This window comes from Amphibalanus amphitrite, unplaced genomic scaffold, assembly GCF_019059575.1.
Source record: "Amphibalanus amphitrite isolate SeventyFive unplaced genomic scaffold, NRLGWU_Aamphi_draft 000770F_arrow, whole genome shotgun sequence".
Taxonomy (NCBI): domain Eukaryota; kingdom Metazoa; phylum Arthropoda; class Thecostraca; order Balanomorpha; family Balanidae; genus Amphibalanus; species Amphibalanus amphitrite.
In genome coordinates this window covers 83,464-103,069 of record NW_024882264.1, presented here as the reverse complement: position 1 = coordinate 103,069, position 19,606 = coordinate 83,464, and the positions used below count along the sequence as shown (strand labels likewise).

Here is a 19,606-nt window from a genome sequence, read left to right as displayed (position 1 = left end):
ATGGGGAGGTCGCAACATTGACATGACCTTAGGTTACAGATACCAAAATTTCAACATTTTGTACAAACTGCTGCTCTTCTCAATCGCTGAAAGTTCCAAAGCGATCGGTCCGGTCACTCGGTGTAGCTATGACAGACATTGAAGCTTTTTATGTAGTGAGGTCACTTGACCTGACCTGGTGACCTGACTTTAAGTGACCTGGGTCTGAAATTTTCACACCATATGTAGAAAAGAGGTATAATAAGGTGTACCAAAAAATTCACGAAAAACCGCAGGGGAAGGATTGTTCAACCCCCCCCCCCCCCCCCCCAGCAGGGCGCGGGTTAAAGGTTAAACTACCGCACCGATCGTCACGAAGCGTTCAGTACCCTCTCGTACATCAATTTTATACCTTAAGTCCAAAAATTTTCATGCGCCTATGATAGGATAGCAACAAATGACGTCAGAGTGACGTCATGTTCAGCCTTTTCAACCGAAAAATGTTTTGCGGGAAAAGCTAACATACCTACCGTTTTGAAGGAAGAGAAAAATTGCAATCAAATGAAAGAGAAAAATGTTCAAATCAAGAAGATGTAACATGAACAGGGCTACAAAAATGCTATCTCGTTTTTTGTAGTTTGACCAACAAAATTAAATGTGATTTCGTTAACTAATACCCTAAAAATACCAAAAGTGTCAACATTTAAAAAAAAAAACGGAATATATGTCATAGACCTATTAGTCTGCTATCGACATGCCAAATTTCAGCTCGATAACTTTATTTTTGGCAAAGTTATGGCAACAAAATGGTCAAAAATGATAACGTCAAATGTTCAAACGCAATTTTTAACCGTTATAGACCATGTATATTGAACGCCATGTACGGACGTTCTGGCAGAACTAGAAATGTCCAGATACTACCGCTATTGTCAAGGAATCCCAAAGGAAACTCATCGATAAGTTGACCTCCCATGAAAAGTTTAATGCCAGCTCAGCGTTCTTTGCACTAGATTTAGAGAGACAAGCAGGCGCAGGGGCCGGGAAACATATTGATGCTGTAGTGCAATGTTAACCTGGGCCTTCTCGAGCCCCCGTTTGCGAATTTTCAGACCAGAATTTCTAGATCGGCATCTTCGGGGAGAGCCACATACTGTCAGTTTAATCCCCACCTCAAGCGACACCCTATGTATGATAAAAACGCCCCCGAGGATGTGCGTACCGCATTTACTAGAATTCGTTTAGGCAGTTGGCTTAAAATTGAAAAGGCTTAAAATTGAAACGGGAAGGCGGGCACGCTTGCCCGCGGCGGAGAGGCTTTGTAATTGTGTGTGGCGCGATCTGGACAGAGCAGCATGTGTTATTGTGTTGTCCAGTAACAGAGCCTTTTAGGGACAGTTTCCCCAACCTGAATTTTAAGGATTTAGGAGCGCTAATGAAGGGAAACGGTTTAGATTTACGAAGGTTTTGTCACATGGTTTTATATCGGTTCGAGTGTGTTGATCGATAACGTTTTGTTTAAAGTGTTATATTTTAAGTGAGTTTTATCCATATTCGTTGTACGTATAATGTGTTTATCAAGTGCCAATAAACTAACTAACTAACGAACTAGACGCTATAACTATAATCCATGTCATGGAGGGTCTAACCACATAACCTATTTAATCTATATATCTGAGCTTTAGGTGCTAACACGTTTCGATAAAGTCTTGGCAACGTCCAATGTCATTGTGAACATCAGAAATACAAGTGGAAATGGAAATTTCGGCAAAGTTGTGTTTTTCACAAGAATGTAAACTTTGACCTGTTTGAGCTACCTCTAAATAAACATATTTTCCAAAAATATTTTACACACAACGTTTTCTCGGGTGGTAGAACAGATTGGCTGCCCGTCCCGTTGAAAATTATCAAAACGAAATTTTAGCCCCGTTTTAGTGCCACCCTACTATTTATATATCTAGCTATCCATCTATTCATCTATCTATCTATTGGCCGGCTGATGCTGCGGTCCGTTTCAGACGCTGCTGCTGGTCGCCGCCGCGGCGTCGGCGCCGACCCCGAGCCCGTACAGCCCGCGCCAGGTGTGGCTGGTATCGTCCAACCTGCTGACAGGCGTCAGCTCCGACCTCTCGAACACGCCGCACGGGCGAGAGGCGGAGGCCGCGGCCGACCTGCAGCGGCTGGCCGTCAGCGGCCAGAACATCTCCTGGTGGCTGCCCTCCGCCGAGCCACGAGGCGGGCCCGACAGAGACACGTCCCCGGACGGCGACTCGGCCGAGGACCTGAGCACCAGCGACTCGCTGACGGGCCGGCTGCTGTTCTGGGAGCCGCGACGGGGCCGGCCGGCCGCGGCCTACCACCACCACGGCGCGGAGGGCGCCGGCACATGGCAGAGCAGCACCTTCGGCCAGCGCTTCGGGAAGAAGCTGGCCGGACGGCCCGGGGGCGGGCTGCGGACGTCCCTCAGCGGACTGGACGGGACGCTCGTCGGCCCGTCCGCTCCAGCTGGGAAACTAGCCGGTGTAACTGAGAAGCTCGGCGCCCCTGCTAACAAGTGGGGCGGCGCGACCGGGAGAGTGGACGGGTCGGCGGAGAAGCTGTTTGGACCGACTGAGACGTCTGTGGACACGCTCGATGGTTCGTTTGCTACCTTTGACAGCCCGGCGGAGGAGCTGGCTGGTGTGGCGAGGGAACTCGGTGTAGCGGGACAGCCGGGTGGCGCCGCCGGGCAGTTGGGCGGGCCGGATAGGCAGCTCGGCCACTTCTCAGCCACGGTGACGTCTGGCATCACCTTTGAGCAGCTGGGGGGCGTGGCCGGGAAGCTGCGCGGACTGGGTACAGCCGGAGAGTCGAACGGACAAATCGGTACGATAGGTGGCACGGGGGAACAGATAGGCGGATCACCTGGAGCTTTCAGTGGGATAGGGGAACAGCTAGGTGGACCAGCGGACCACTCGGGCGGACCGGCAGCGCAATTCGGTGGCCCAGCAGATCAGTTCGGCGGCCCACCAGGCCAGCTGGGCAGGCTGACAGAGCAGGAGGGTGACCCACCAGGTCAGTTGGATGGCCCAGCAGATCAGCCTGATGGCCCATGCTGTTTGTTGCAGTTTGAAGAGTTGACGGAGCAGCTGGGTGGCCCATCGGAGCAGTTTGAGATTGCGGACGGGCAGTTCGCGCTAGATCCAGCTGGGAAGTCCAGCGATTTAGCCGGATTGATTGATGTTCCGGCAGGAAATTCGGAGAGCGGAACGGGACAGCTTGGAGGACTGCCCGTGGGACCCGCTGTGCAGCTCGAGGGGCTAACCGGTCGCCCTGGAGGACCGGGTGACCAGATTGTCCCCACTGGGCTGACGCTGGAGGGAGGTTTCGGAGGAGAGACTGATCTGGGTGGGTTTGATGAGCTGAATGGGCTGGGCGACGTAGGTGCCACTGTTGATGTCGAACTCAGCACCACTGAAGGGCTGGGCAAGCCGCTGACGAAGCAGGAACACATCACAACAAGCAAACTCCTCTCTGTTGACAGCCTGGCCAAGGAAGAAAAGTCAGTGAAACTGGACGAACCAATAGCAGTTGATCAATCACTTAAAATTGGTTTGGCTACTGACTTCGATGGTATTATTGATGGTATTGAAGCAACCGGTCCCACGGGGCTAGTTGAACGTTTAGCTCAGGGCGAAATCGGTCTTTCAGATGGTGAATACTTGCTGAATAAGGCAGCTACAGAAACGCCAGCGCTGTCGTATGGACCCACAAGGGAGGAAGAAACAGTGGAAGTTATTCAGCTGCCACTCGAAGTGGACGAATCTCTTGCCTTTGCCGAGCCTGGTGAGATAGTTGACATAGACTCACCCGTTGAAATCGCCAATTGGGGTGTCGACGATTCGGCCGAAGGCGACAAGCTAAAAGTCACCGAAGTCCAGCTTGCAGTCCCGGTCAAAAAGCCGGCTAAAGTCGAGAAGGTGCCGCCGAGTGCCGGGCCGGCGGCGGCCCCGGCCGCGCTGAGCCCCGTCTCGCCGGCCGTGCAGGTCGCCTTCCTGCCGCGGGCTGCGCTGAGACGCCTGCTGCCGTACGGCGTCGGAGGACGTCTACTGAGGGTGATCTATGTGCCGGGCCTGGCGGGCCTGACGGGCGGCCACAGCGTCCAGCTCGGCTACTTGGTGCACGGCGCGCGCCGCCAGCCGGTGCCACTGGTTCCCCTGCAGTTCCCAGAGCGCCGCTGGTGACGTCACCAGCGCCCGGTGGTGTCGCAGCATCCTGGCGATGTCGCGAGAAGCACTCCACCCCGCGCTTAGGGTCATGTCATCGAGGTCGTGATGAATATTAGATGCGAGATGAATATTGACGAGGATAGATGGACAATGTGTTACGGTCGTGGGTAAGCCGTGAACAGTCCTGTATTGCGTAGTGTGTGGAGTTAGCTTTCATAGTGTAACGCTAGAGTGTTTTACTATGCAGCCACCCCAATGCAATAAAAGAGTCCAACGCTTTGCGACGCTTGCGATCTTTCTTGTAACGTATTAATAGGACATTCGAGAGCTGCTGGAAATAATGCATTTTTTCACCATGCCTGTCTCGAGGCTGTCCTGTCGCGGCGGACGACCACCATTGACGGCGCTAAGAGGCGATACTGAAAGAAGCTCACAGCACTCTGCCCTCAGAGTGCATTACAGTGTGATTTGAAATGCATGAGCCTATCGCGTCGACTGAGGTGGTCGACCTGACGGGGTTCACATAGCGCCGGCGTAGTTTGTAGTTGAATATAATGTAAATCCGCAACAAGTGGTGTTATAATATTAGATATCCTACCCATTTCAATGTTTTAGTGTTGTGCTTCCTCAGTTTATATCAGCAGACAGTAAGTGACTACGTTTGTGTATCTTTGCTGGAAAAACAGGTCGCGTCAGCTCAGGTCAGCTGAGGTTAAATTCATGGTTTGCTCAAGATTACTTTACTACCTACTATGTATTTCAGACCCCATGAGACCCTGTTTTTCGGCGATAATTTCTTCAGTTTTTGTCTAATTGGCTTGAAATTTTGACATTAAACATTTCAGCTCAAGCGCCAATTTTCATCAATATGGTCTCCTAACAAAATATCAATATTTAGAGCACTTGTCATTGGCTCGTAATGCTAATAAGATTTTGCACCCGGATAGAGGCTCGTTCGCTACCGCAGCGGATTGGATGGGAGCGCTGGCCAATCACGTTGCGCCGGGCCCAACTAAGCTCCGCCCACTGGCCGTGACCGCGCTGGGTCTATGCCGGCTCAGTCGGTGGCAGCACCGCGGGGAGGTCGCACGGGGGCCGCGCGCTGGAAACATACATGGAATCGACAGGAAGTGTCTGAGGAGCGAAAGCTTGCTCTTCATTTGGGGGAGTTGGTAACCGCTTCTCTTTTTGGTATATTAACACCGATCCAGCTCAGAATAGCGGCCCTGGTGGCGCAGTCGGTTAAGGCGTCGACCCGCGGTGCGGGCGGTGCCGGGTTCGGGTTCGATTCCCGGTTCCGCCCGTTCCGCGGGCGTCGTCCCCGGCTGTGTCACCAGGTGTGGGGTAGGCTCCCACTTCAGCCGTAGCCTGGGGGGTGGGGGAACGAGGGCAGGAGGAGGAGGAGCCCTCCTGTAAATGGGACACAAGTGCCCGTTGGAGGGAGCCCTGAATAAAAAAAAAAATATGAAGAATAATCATAATGATGATATCAACCTCCCCAGAGCCAACCTTAAATAGAGAGCTGAGTCATGCACTATCTGAATATCTTAGTGAATGCACATTCTGGCGCCTATCTCATGGTCAGGTCGTGCTGTCACCATATGACATTCTGACATATGACATTCTGTCACCTATGACATCATGCGAATCCTCTGCACTACTCGATATCGATATGGTTGGCTGCGTCAATCGCTGTTTCTGAAGGCGCTGTTATACCTTTGCAGAAGACAACAGAGTAGGATGATGAGTCGCGAGCACTTCCGATTGCCTAAGACATCGCTCCACGAGCTGTGTTCGTAATTCGGGAAGCGTTGAGAAAGGAGCAGAAATGTGATGTGCGATTTATTGCGCATGGTAGAAATGTGAGATCAGAATAGGTAAGGGAAGCAGGCTCATAGGCTAGTAAAGAAATCGCGTCTTTTTGTGAAACTAAATTAACTTTTCAAGCTCTCCAATAGTGAGGCAGAAGGTTATTTACTTACAGATATTTTAATTATTTGCAGTTCAACACGAAAGCCTGGCGTCAAGTCAGTCCGGTGACCTCAGTCTAGATTAAAATGGGTTAGTTCTGAAGGTATTGTTGCACCGCAATCACATGAATCCATCTCAAGCATACGCATAAGTATAATATTTTTCATATTTCAACCACACATCTTAAATGCTACGGTGTAACCGTTAACCATGTCTTGCAAATTTGACGTAAGCTGACCGACGTCTTGCATCATTTCACAGCCAAATGACATCAACGGCGTTTTTTTTTAAATGACATTCAATCAAGCAAAAATGCAGTCACTAGCCCTGGACTTAGTATTAAAGTAGGTATATTTTTATTGACTGACAAGGTGTAGGTTAATTTGCGATACATGCAATAACGAAGGCTAGTGCGCTTATTACGAGGGCTAGTTTCTGCTGTATCGTTATTACTGCAACGGCAACCGCAAGGCAGCCACGTCCAATGCGAGCCGCCGCGGTCCGGCATACGGCCTTGGGTCCGGCAGCTACTGCCCCGTCGGCTCCACGCATCCGACTGACCGGCCAAGGTCACCGCTCCGTCCGCCGGGAGGGCGGAGCTTAATGGTCACGTGCCTGTGACGTCACGCCTAGGTACGGATAGCCTCTACTCCACTGACGGATTTACGGAGCTGATTTTAACATTACGAGGCAACGACAAGTACCCTAACAATTGATATTTTGTTAAGAGACCATATCAGCGAAAATTGGCGCTTGAGCTGAAATGTGCTTTGCGAAAATTTGAAGCCAATTGGATAAATATTAAATAAATTATCGCCGAAAAACAGGGTCTCATGGGGTCTGAAATGCATAGTAGGTACTCGTTTGCTAGCATCTTGGCACAAGGTAAAGGTAAGCCTTCAAAAATGGTTTTTATTTGTTCCTTCCGATCAGCCGAATCGAATGATATGTGATAGGAAGCATTTATGTAAACTTAGTAACTACTTAAAGTTCGCTTAATTTTAAGTGAACTTTTACCATCTTTTACTTCACTTAAAATGGTAAAGACGCATAGATACTATTCGACGGGCATCAGCGTGATGAGTTCACTGATGTTGGTTTATCAAATATGTACATCTAGGAAAATTTGTTCAACATGATCCAATTGGATGATGTAAACTGAAACTAGCATCTACCTCGCACTTTGTTTCTATTACGATAACGGATCCCACTGGGCGGCCCCGTGCCCGCCCGCCCTCAGGCTGGGAGGACGCAGCGCTGGGGGGTGAGTGAGGCGGCCTACCTGTGAGCAGGTACCCCAGCAGGCAGCACAGGTCCATGGCGGGGCGCTGACTGGCTGCTCTCCCGGAGACGGACAGCGCGGCGCCGCTACTGGCCTTTCTCGGCGCGGTGGCGGCCCGGCAGGCGCGGCGGACCGGCCCCTATCGCTCCGACACACGTGACGTCAGCCGCTCGCCGGGCGCAGGCCTGGGCCAGGGGCGCTGAGGACGTAGACAAAGCATGGACCTACCAGTTTTGAGGCCTATGCAGTTCGCATACTAGTGTAAATAAGTTACAATTTTTTTTTTCTTTGCGTTACCACCCTCATCAGCCAAAGCTAGAGGTGAAACGTCACTGAAAAAAAAACTGGGCGCGGAAACCCAGGAACGGTGTCAGGTTGACTGGTTACTGGGCTTCCGGCGGAGTTGGAGTCGTAGCGTGGCTCCGACCCCGACAGGCGGCTCCTGGCCGGCTCCCGGCTGCGAGTGCCTGGCCGGCTACCGAATCCAGGGGCCCAATCTTAACGGTATTCTCAGTTTTTCTTGTAAAATTTCGGAGTTGTTCCGTGAATCGTGTAGAAGATGGCTCAAGCCCCAATCCGAAGTCATTCGCCTCAAAATTGCCTTGTTTTCAAATGATGGCTCTCCAATGTCTCCGACTACACAATACCTGAAAGCGCATAGACAATCACTTTTCATGGCTTTTATCATATTTTCAATGGCTCATTTGATTTCCGCCCCCATTCTGGTCCTTAAAGGCAGGTACTGGAGCTCATGTCGACGCCTCCACTGTTCCTGTTCCTACTATCGACTCCTGCTGTCCGGACGCAGTCGCCTCCAGTCCGGTGGCGGCTGACAACTCCTGCCGTCTACCGACTCCTCCAGTCGCCTCCAGTCCGTTGGCGGCTGACGACTCCTGCCGTCAACCGACTCCTGCAGTCGCCTCCAGTCCGGTGGCGTCTGACGACTCCTGCCGTCTACCGATTCCTGCAGTCGCCTCCAGTCCGGTGGCGGCTGACAACTCCTGCCATCTACCGACTCCTGCAGTCGCCTCCAATCCGGTGGCGTCTGACGACTCCCTGTCTACCGACTCCTGCGACCTGCAGTCGCCTCCAGTCCGGTGGCGGCTGACAACTCCTGCCGTCTACCGACTCCTGCAGTCGCCTCCAGTCCAGTGGCGGCTGACGACTCCTGCCGTCTACCGACTACGGCAGTCGCCTCCAGTCCGGTGGCGTCTGACGACTCCTGCCGTCTACCGATTCCTGCAGTCGCCTCCAGTCCGGTGGTGGCTGACGACTCCCTGTCTACCGACTCCTGCGACCTGCAGTCGCCTCCAGTCCGGTGGCGGCTGACGACTCCTGCCGTCTACAGACTCCTGCAGTCGCCTCCAGTCCGGTGGTGGCTGACGACTCCCTGTCTACCGACTCCTGCAACCTGCAGTCGCCTCCAGTCCGGTGGCGGCTGACTCCTTCCGTCTACCGACTCCTGCAGTCGCCTCCAGTCCGTTGGTGGCTGACTCCTGCCGTCTACCGACTCCTGCAGTCGCCTCCAGCCCGGTGGCGGCTGAAGACTCCTGCCGTCTACCCATAGGCATAGGAACGTTTTCAAAAGTGGGGGGAAGGGGGCAGGCTCCCAGAGACCTGAAACCTAACCTACCCCCAAAATCCAATTACTCCTCGGATTTCGGCCACTTTGTTTTCGCAAACATGCTCAGAGGTAAAAAAAAAATCGAGACAAAAAAATGTTTAAAATTTCAGGGAGACTGCCGTCAAGAAACTATGAATATGTCAGACATCAGAGCATTGATTGACAAGGCAGTTAAAGATCGCGTATCCGAAGAAGTGCAGAAAATAGGCAACTCGCTGGCAACTGATTTGCAGAACATAATCCGAAATGTCACTGATGAAATCGGGCGGCTTGGCCAGATGCCGTGTGAAGAATATAGAAGAACGGATCAACGAATGGAATCCGACGACAACAAGCGAGAAGGCAACACGACCAAAAGGGCTAAGGGTAGAAGACGTGAACATCGACAACAACGTACAACATTCAGAAGATGGGATTAAAAAGAAAGGCGAACCAAGGATTATGAAAAAGACGAACCGCAGGACAATCAAGAGGAAGAAAAATGTAAAGGAAACGATCTTAACGATAATGATGGCTGGACGCTTGTCAAAAAGAAGAAAGCTAACAAACGGAAAAGTCGTTTTGCAACCGGAGCTGTGATGATTGGCGGAGAAAATGTAAGACGAGTCAGCATGGCAGCAAATGAAGAGCTCATATTTGAAAAGAATGTCATATTCGCTTCAGCCAAGGAAGTTGACAGCGCTGATGTCAGGAACCATCTTCCTGCTGCCATCAACAAAACGAGCGCCGAACAAGTAGACGTTGTAATCCACTATGGCGAAGAGGCGGTTACTCGATCCACTGTCGATGGCGTGCTGGAGGGCTTCGCACATGTGATCAGCACTGCTAAGAAACAATGTGCCACACGAGATGTATTTGTGTGTTCCGTCCTGGAGAGGTGATGTGGAACATGAAGTAGCCGATGCAGCGCGGCTTGTAAATGAACAGCTAGGAGAGCTGTGCGCGGCGTACGGGGATCTGGGGATACCTGGATCTGCGCGAATGTCTAAATGAATGTGCGCATGGTGGAATTAACCGTACATGCTACCTGTATACCAGAGATGGAGCCAGAAATGTATCTCAGCTCATCATGAGTGAGGTCGCAGGTTTTTTAGACTAGTCACCTCTGAAAACTGGGCCGACCGAGAAAACTCCACCAGTACGCCTGTTGAACCAAACAGTCACGGCCTATGCCCTCGCTCCCTTGGAGGACGCAATGGATCGCAACATCGATCGCTTCAATCCAATCCGAAAGAGGCCCAATTTTCTCACTGCTAATGTAAATGGCATATGTGCAAACACAAAGCAGACTGAGCTTGCATTACTGTTGCACCGATATAACATAGATGTAGCCGTGATCATAGAGACGCACCTGGATCACAACATACCTGACGCACAAATAGAACAAACTGGATACAAGACCATCCGCCGAGACCGAAACTTCACCGCCGTTAACAAGAGTAAGGGAGGTGGTTTGATCCTATACGTGAAGAACGCCATGCAGTACGTGGAGCATGGAGTTCGTGTTCCTGGGCCCAGTTTCACCAAGCTCTGTTTGGGGTAGTTTCGGCGAAACTACCCCAAACCAGTTTCACCAAATGGGGTAGGTTCTGATTGGCCACTTCCAAACTACCCCATGGGGGTAGTTTGAGCTGGTGAAACTGGATTTTACCCCATGGGGCAGAATGGAAATCTACCCCATGCCGAAGTTACCCCACTTGGTGAAACTGGGCCCTGGTGTGTCCTGAAGCCATCGCGTCCAAACAGCATAATTGTGGCAGGCGTTTACCTCCCGCCAAACGCCCATGCAATGCACCAGCGGATGTTAGCTGACCATCTGATAGGAACAGTCGACTATCTTCGCTCACTGAGACCAAAGGCATACACGGTTTTATTAGGAGATTTTAATACTGTTTTCGATGTCGGCTCACTAACCAAACAGCTCTCTTTACATCAGATTGTAACAGAGCCGACAAGGGGCACGTCTATCCTAGATATGATAGTAACAGATATCAATTCACAAAATATGCCGATTAAAGCAGCAGCGGTTGGAACGTCGGACCCCAAGACGGTGCTCTGGATTAATTCTGATGCAAAACATAAAACATATGAATGTCGGACGGTTAGGCCTATTAAGGAATGGGGAATATTTGTTTCTGGTCCCTAAAAAGCTGTTTCTGGCACCTAATTGCTGATCAGCCCCAAAATGCTTATTCGACCCTAATATCTGAATCTGGCACCTAATTGCTTCCACACAGCCTAAAGTTGCCAGATCGTCTAGTTGAACTCCGTATTTGCTGTTTGCTGATTCAGCACCAAAACCAAAACATCCAGCACCTATTTTATTCCACGTTTGCCTACCTAATTCGCGTAATCTTCCTGATTTTATGTATCCTAACAACATGAACGTTGCATTCGGTGATGTCAAGTGCCATTTTCGCCAGTGGAGATAATGATTAATGCCATTTCTAGCCAAAAGAGAATCACTAGCCAGCTATGGTGCAGCATAGCAAGACGCTTCTATACCAGCCCGCTATGTCTTAGAGATTATTGCACCCTCAGCCATTTTAACGTGAAAAGTTTGGATCCGTCACTTCCAGCCAGGCTCTCAGGTCATAAACTGGAGCAAGGCAAAATGTCAACTCTGAACAGACATGCCACGCAACCGGCCCTCTTTTCAATATTATTAGCTTTCTGCAATCATCGTCTGACTCCATAGTCCATCTCGATCAAACGCAGCATCCGGTTTCTACAGGAGCGTTTGACTGATCGGCCACACAATAACCAAAAACAAAATCAAAGCTTCATGCACACATATGCCATACGTAAGAAACGGATGAAAAAGGCACAACCACGGCACAACTCTGCGCGGCAAACAACGGACAATGTCCCACGCAAGATCCCGCGTTTCTTCAGCGGCCTTGAACGGAATGAAAACATTACATTTCTTTTTTGGAGCTATTTGATGACGTCAAAAAATACAATACCCGTTTTAATGGTCAAAATCGAGACAATTACTCACAAAAATGTTTCCCTTTAAGCATTACAAATAAATACTTTTAAATATTTAAATGAGTTTTTCAAAAAATTAATATTATTTGCTTACTTAAACGTCATATACAATGCTGAGATCACTACGGGGCTGTCTTAGAGTGTAGCTGCACTGGCAACCTTTAGGCTAGACTCCAGGGGTCATTATACCAGAACAACATGATTCTACCAGCCAGTAGTTCATTTTTCTACTAGATTGGTGCTACGCTCAGCATTTAGGTGCCAGATTCTTTGTTGTTTATTGGGGCTTTAGGGCGCGTCGACTGCAGAGGTCATTTTGCGCCCATAGGTGCCAGATTCAGAAAAAAAAAGAGTAAGGCGTACCGATGAATAGGTGCCAGAAACAACTAATTAAGGTCATTTTCCATGATTGGTGCTGGTATCCACCAAATAGGTGCTGAGGACCAATTTTGGGGCGAGTCAGCTTTTAGGTGCCAGAAATAGCTTTTCTGGGACGCAATTAAATGGCGTCCTTAAGGAATCTTGTATCAGACGATTCGGACAGTGGATCTGTGAACAAGATTGGCAAGTAGGTACAAAAGACATAGGCAAAGCCGCGGAACTGTCGGAAGAGAGGTTGTTGACAGCATACGAACACTTCTTCCCACTTATAAGCTATAAATGCAAAAGTGATGAACCACCATGGATTACAAAGCGCCTAAGGGAGCTCATTATCCGCCGAAATAGAGCACAAAGTCGCCACCAGTATGACAAGCTAAAAAGACTTGAGCCTGTCAGGAATGAGATCGTCTGCAAAAGAGCGATGGTACAAACCCGCCGAAGTTAGTTGGTAGCACTGCTGCTCCACGGCGTACATTTCCTACCAGTCCATAGGGTTTACATGTTAAATGGCCTGTTTTCGGCGAGCGATATCTCGGTCTACCTTTGAAGGAATCAATGGTTCTTGGTCTCAAATGATAGATCGATGAATTTTCTTTCGACAATTCCTCTACCATTTTTCACGAAACCCAGCCGATCTTCTACGGCGTACAGGGTAAAGATTTCTCTGCACGCCAGCGCCCGCGATCCGCCTCTCCGATCGTCGGCGCGCGGTCCGCGGTAGCGCAGTCGGTAGCGTATCGGGCTACGGATCCGAGGGTCGTGAGTTCGAATCCTGGGAGTGCCGTGTGAATTTGGCTAGAATTGAATGATGTAGGTTCTTGAATGTTTGCATAATCAATTATTAATAGCTAATTGAATGTGTCTGCCCACTAATCGGCGCCTAAAACCTGTTATTTATGGAATTTAAGAAATGAATGTAACGTGCGCGTCACGACTGCCAACCATAAGCGCTACCATATTCTAGTTTGAACTAACTTTTTGCTAGTCCCGACCACATATAGTGGGTTTTCTAGTAGTTATACTAGAAATTCCTACCAAAGTTCGTCCTACCCTTCACTCTATATTAGAGGTGGCAAAAGATGAAAATTTTGGGAACCAGACCCGGCTGGACATTTCTGGAACCAGTCGGACCCGGTCGTAGTTGGAACCGGAACCAGTTGGACCCGTTCCCCAAAAGTCAATTAATACAAACTACTTGTAGGTATCTTTAGTTGTATCATGTAAAACAGCCTATTTCCCACTGGAAATACTCATGCGCTACTGTGTGCAAAGAAACATTCACTTCATTCACTTTATATTTTGCAATAATGTGTAGTGTGCAAGATGTATAGTTTATGGTAGGACCCGGTTGGACCCGTCAGAAAATTTCCAGGAACTGGTCTGGACCCATATGGGTCCAGACTGGTTCTTTGGACCGGGTCCTCGGGTCCACATTTTGCCACCTCTACTCAATATACCCTGGTACAAACGGCAGATGAACAAAATTGCATCCGATAGAAACGCAAGCTGGTATAAACAAGTTGCAAACCTCACTAACCGCATGCCAAAACCTTTGAACCTAGATTTTTCTTCTGAAAACAATTGTGAGGTCGATTTGGCGAACCTCGTTAACAATCATTTCGCACAAGTATGTACGACGTACGGGCCCATGCAGACTGATGAACTCCCCTGCTACCTGCCCGCAAATGATATCCCGTTTGAAATTCAGCCATGGCAAGTTGCACGCATCTTATCTCGTCTCAGGGAGAATATGGCAGTACCTGCTGGACATCTTCCGATACGGCTCCTTAAAGGGACCCTCCCACCTTAACATTAGTTTTGAGTTGAGATAGCCAAATTGGTGGCCATGACCTGCAAATACCGGTTTGGACACTCACAACATCGAAAAATGCTTTAATTCGAAGATATGGAATTTCAAACTTGCAGTTTTCGGATTCTAAGGGGCTAATGCATTGGAATGCCCCCTTAGAATTTGTGACGTCAGCGGAGATCTAACGATTTTTAAATCTTAGACTAAAACCATCGTTAACACGTGGTGGTATACGCTGCTTTGCGCGCAACGTCTGCCGCACTTTAGGGCTGCCAAATTATTGCTTCCAAATAAAGTCGCTAGTAACAGGGGAGATCCCAAAAAGTAAACAAAAGTAAAAGCCTAATATCTTGAAAACCAGTGAATATTTTTCGGTGAAATTTGGTAGATATTCGTTTTCGCTCTTTCTGAACCAAGGGACATCACTTTCATGCCAATTCATTAACTTTTTTGAAGGTGGGAGGCAGGGGCGCCGCCGCGGATTTTTGACTGGGGGGGACGGACTGACCGACTGAAAACCCAAAAGTAGACATTCTTACCGTGGCTTTTTCGGTCGGATGCATTCAACGTTTAAAGCAAATATGCCACTTTTAACATAAGGTTTTGAACTGAAGTAACAATTTTGTAGCTTGAGCTGAGACGAGAACAAATCAGGAGCTTTTATGGCCCAACGATCACCCTAGCCAAATATATCGGTATCGATTTTAGGTTTGAAGACTGAAGTCATTCTCATAGATTACACTTGACCCGCGCGGTCTGTTGAGGCTCCAAAGCCAAGCCGGCCGAGCCGGCGGGGAATTTGGAGAGCTCAGGCACCCCCGACTTGGCGGAAACGGACACCCATGTTTAGGTATTTCCTTAAAGTAATGGCTATAGACCGCATTCCCACCGAGTACCTACCTACACATCTGATGTCCGATTCAGATTGACGCGGCAAAGCCTCGTGTTCTATCACGGTATAATTGCTGATGTATGCCACTAATATGATCGATAATGCATATTGCATAGGTAATGCACATTGCATACCCGCGTGGGGGAGGGGGCGTTGTATAGTCACAAATCTCTCTTTTTGGTTCGTGCACGAATCGGCGCGAAGCGCCGCGAAAATTGGCAAAAAAACATTAGGCATAACTGCTCCAAAATACGAATTTTGCGGCCCGTGTAACAAGCTTGATACCAGAAAACCATAGGTCAGGAAAACCGAGTCAAGTAGTCAAGTCGCCTCGAAGTTTTGTGGTCCTGCAACCGTATAGCTTATTTCTTAGAAGCTGGAAATTTAGTGTACCTACCTAGCATGACTGCAGAAGTGTGGGGTCGGAGCCGGAATCAGTCGGAGTTGACTGTTTTGGCCAGTTTTAGTCAGAGTCGGAGTTGAAGTCTTGGAAAATCGAGGTCGGATTGGTGTAAAGTCCAGGCCCATGTCACTCTACTTTTGATGACATCATAAGGGGGCCTCAGGACAATAATGGCGCGGTGCGCCACAATCGCTTCAAAGCTACTTACCAACAGTTGCCATTTTTGAAAATATTATTTTCAAATAAAGTTACAAGTAATAAAATTATTGTAATAAAGTTGTTGATTAAATCGATACCATATCTAAAAACTTACTAAAAAATGATTTATTCATAGTAAAAATATAAGCTCGATGCGTTTTTACGTTGCTTTCCTGCAACTGCAGAGGATTTTTAAATCGTCTATATCTTCAAAACCGGCCATTTCTTAGCATATTGCTGCTCTTTTTATCGCTAGAAAATTAGTTGCACTTTCCAATGACATCAACGGTTGAGCGACATGTGAAGTGTGTCACCAAAAATCTTCAAATGAAGTTAGTCATTTTTACGTTGTAAAGGAATGGAGCACCCCTTGCGAGCATCAGGGGTGACGTCACTCAGGATCTGTCTCTGATTGGTCGGCGGGAGAGTGACTGTATGTACACTCACCTACTAAGTGATGTTCGCCCCCCGACGGCCCAGCGTTTGACTGGAGCGGTAGACTGCGCCGCCTCACACCCAGGCTCAGCGGCACAGCACATCCCTCTGGCCTCAACGGTAGACTGTGCCACCTCACACCCAGGCTCAGCGGCACAGTATATCTCTCTGGCCTCACACTCGCTACAGACGCGTTTGACCGAGTCAGGGACGCGCCGCGCTGGTTGCATTATCGCTCACATATCTGTGGCTAGGGTGCCTGCTGCGAATCGCTGGTCTTTCTGTGTCGACTCGAATATGATGCTTGTAAGTGGTCACGATCGCATTTAGCTCAGTGAGATTAGTTATAGCAATTTATATCGTTTATTTTCTCCCGGGTGGGGTGGGGGTGGGGGGTGGGGGGGTGTTTGGCCACACTTGCCAATGTTTGTGTGTGTCTGTAACGGAAACTGCGGCGCACAGCGACGCAAAACTTGGCACAACTTATGAATTTCGTATCGTGTCTGGAATTGTTGACACCTGGTCACATCATAGGCAGGTCAAAATGCTCCTTTTTTTTAGCGATGGCACCCGGATACAGGTGAATATGGCATACCGAATCACAAAATTCCACTCTTGACCATTTAATGCCCCTGAAATCATCTCACATCATGATACATCTCCGTAACCCTCGCCGGCACGGGGGGAAGTTGATGCACCCCCCCCCCCCCCACCCAAGGCTTCTCGCGAATAACTCGCGTAAAAAGCAGCCGATTGCGACAAAACTTTCAGTACCCTCGCATTGATCGATTTCACATCTACCCTGCAAATTTCATGACCCTGACCAAAATGACCGTTGACATGTGATCTACTTTCCGAGACCATGTTTGGCCGGAAGCGCGATTCGGCGTTTGTCGGCTCGCATTAGCCGCGCGTTTGCAAGCTTTTCGTGGTTTCAAACGTTCATACATGTGATTTGGTGTTGCTCCCATGCAATAGGGTGAATGGCAAGGTCACCTGAAGGTCAGGTCAGGTCAGGTCGTTGATCTTTGGTGACCTCGGTTCACTTTTTCGAGTTTTATATGTTTCTAGGCTAGTTTTTGGAGATGAATTCGAATTTAGAAAGCATTTGAACATTTACGAAGTAGTTTTGGTGCCTTCGTAACATGTTACGAAGTTGTCAGAGGCGGTTGACAGGTGCTACGAATATCCGTCACGACCCCTACTGGTTGACCTGACCTGACCTGACCTGACCTGGTCTAAATGCTTAAAGACATCATCTGTCATCAAAAGTAACACGATATTCGTGATCAGCACCCCCCAAAAAAAAACCATAGCAGCGACACTCAACCAATGACCTAGAACCTTAAAATTGGGAATAATCGGCTATCTCTCGTCACGGGCAACACGCTCGTTTTTCCGCGACGCTCTAGCTCGATCAGGGGCCAAACGGCAAGGGGGGGGGGGTCCAACCGACCCCCCACACACACGTTAGAAGCTGGCAAACGCCGCACACATGCGAGGGTTAAAAATGGGATATAATCGGTTTCCTCTCGTGACGGGCAACACGTTCGTTTTTTCCATAAAGCTCTAGCTTGATCAGGGGCGAAACGCGAGGGGGGTTGTACCCCCCCCCCCGCTCCCCTTGTGCCGTCGAAGGACGCAAAATGGCCTGTGCCGGCGAGGGTTAACAGTTTTTGACAATGACTTATTTAGATAAAACATGATAGAACGCTGAAAACACCGATGCGTTCAGCTCAATGATAGGAATCGACTGATAGGCACAGCATGACCTTTTCTATGAGCTTGACCTGATACCATTTTTGTAAATTAAATTTCAATGTATGGTTCATTTGACGCGTCTTCACGAAAGAAACGTGATTCCGGTTAAATTAACGTAATAAAAGCATGACGCCATAGGTTATTACAGAAAAACTATCCGCAAAACGTCAAATTTTGAAAAATTTTGCCCTCTGGAGTATAAACCATTTAGGCTAGGTCCAATCTGAGAAAATACACGAAAAAAAACTCAAAGAGCTATTCAATGCGCTCTTCTACGGCGCTGTAGCTCTAATAGTTCCAGATTTGACTTATGCGCCGCTTGTGAGAAGTTGTCAAAATGGGGAACCAGAATTCGTGATAATTTTAATGCTGGTGACCTGCAGTGATCTTAGCGATAATCTGATGGAATAATAACCCACGAAAAATCCAACAGTGGGCTATAGATTGCTTTTTTACTGCGTCTTTTTCTTTTTTGCTTTCTTACCTTCCGAGATAACCATGCGTGGTCAAATACTTGTGTGGCCCCCTCCCTCACCCCCCACCATGGTAACGTTGGCTGAGAGGCCCACCTGTCAATTGCTCGGGATTCACCGACCACCGGCGCCACGCAACCACTTGACCGTTTTCTCCGAAGCGCCAGTGAACAACCTCGCGACCCACGTTCTCCCCTGCCTCGCAGACAAGCTGTGGCTGAGCCCTCACCTAGAATGGTCACATGACTGACCTCGCCCGAGGCTCGCCAAGTGACCAAAGCGCAGACTGGGCGCCGCGTTGCCACATGGGGTCGCCACCTATCAGAACAACAGTTTCACTGCGATAACACTCGAAAACCACCGCAGGTCCGTGGCGCTGTGGTTAGAAGGTGGGATTGTAATTGAGAGGCGGTGCGTTCGGATCCTGCGGACGTCGTAACTTTTCTACAGAAAGGAGATCCGTGCCATTGAACTCATAGCTGGCTGTATGAACTCATAGTTTCCTGTATGTCGTTGCAGGCCTTACCTGTTAACGCGTAGCATTACTTGAAATTATCTACTAGTGTGTATAGAAAGGAAGCATATTGCAGCGACTTCATTAGATAAAGCCCAGTTACTTATGTCTGCAGAGCGATGTCATCAAGGATGTTGAGTGGTGTCAAGGCATGCCGCCAACACCTCCGCACGTTCCACCATTTACACAGGCTTTGCCCTGCAATTGCAAACTGTAATTGATACATACGCTGTCATCCCACAGCCGTTAGTTTTAGGTCGTGGGCCCCGGACCTGGCTCCGCCTTGTGTTTACAGTGAGTCATTTACCACCGGTCGGTCGGTCACGTGACTGACCTAGCCCGAGGCTTGGCCGGGTGACAGAAATGCGGGCCGCGTGCTGACTGATCGTTTCGCTGACTTCGATACACCTCCACGGGCGTAAAACGCTGGGCTGCGCGGGCCTACGAGGGTGTGCCGCAGCGGCAGAGACCGTACCGATAGTGGGATGGGAACGTCCCGATAGCGTGTTTCTTTTTTCCAACCAAAGGAAGGCGCTATACCCGAAGATGCTTCTTGGTAAACAAACCAAACAAAAACAAACATAACCTAACCTCACCTGACCTAACCTACAACCTACAAACCTACAACCTACAACCTAACCTACAACCTAACCTACAGACCTACAACCTACAAACCTACAAACCTAC

The 19,606-nt window shown here is 49.1% G+C and overlaps 1 protein-coding gene across 4 annotated transcripts in view; it reads right to left on the bottom strand.

Annotated features, from left to right (window-relative positions):
• The window catches only part of LOC122365884 (probable indole-3-acetic acid-amido synthetase GH3.9), a 39,983-nt gene extending 32,365 nt beyond the window's left edge, over positions 1-7,618 (bottom strand). For 3 of the 4 annotated variants that reach the window (XR_006253810.1, XM_043337490.1, XM_043337488.1), the window contains exon 1: positions 7,438-7,532. Coding sequence is in view for 3 of the 4 variants with exons in the window: in XM_043337490.1 (XP_043193425.1) it covers positions 7,438-7,474 (37 nt within the window). In the remaining variant the exon portion in view is untranslated. Of the gene's footprint in view, positions 1-7,437 lie in introns of all 4 variants that reach the window. The other variant, XM_043337489.1, reaches the window with a different exon arrangement.
• Positions 7,619-19,606: the final 11,988 nt, after the last annotated feature.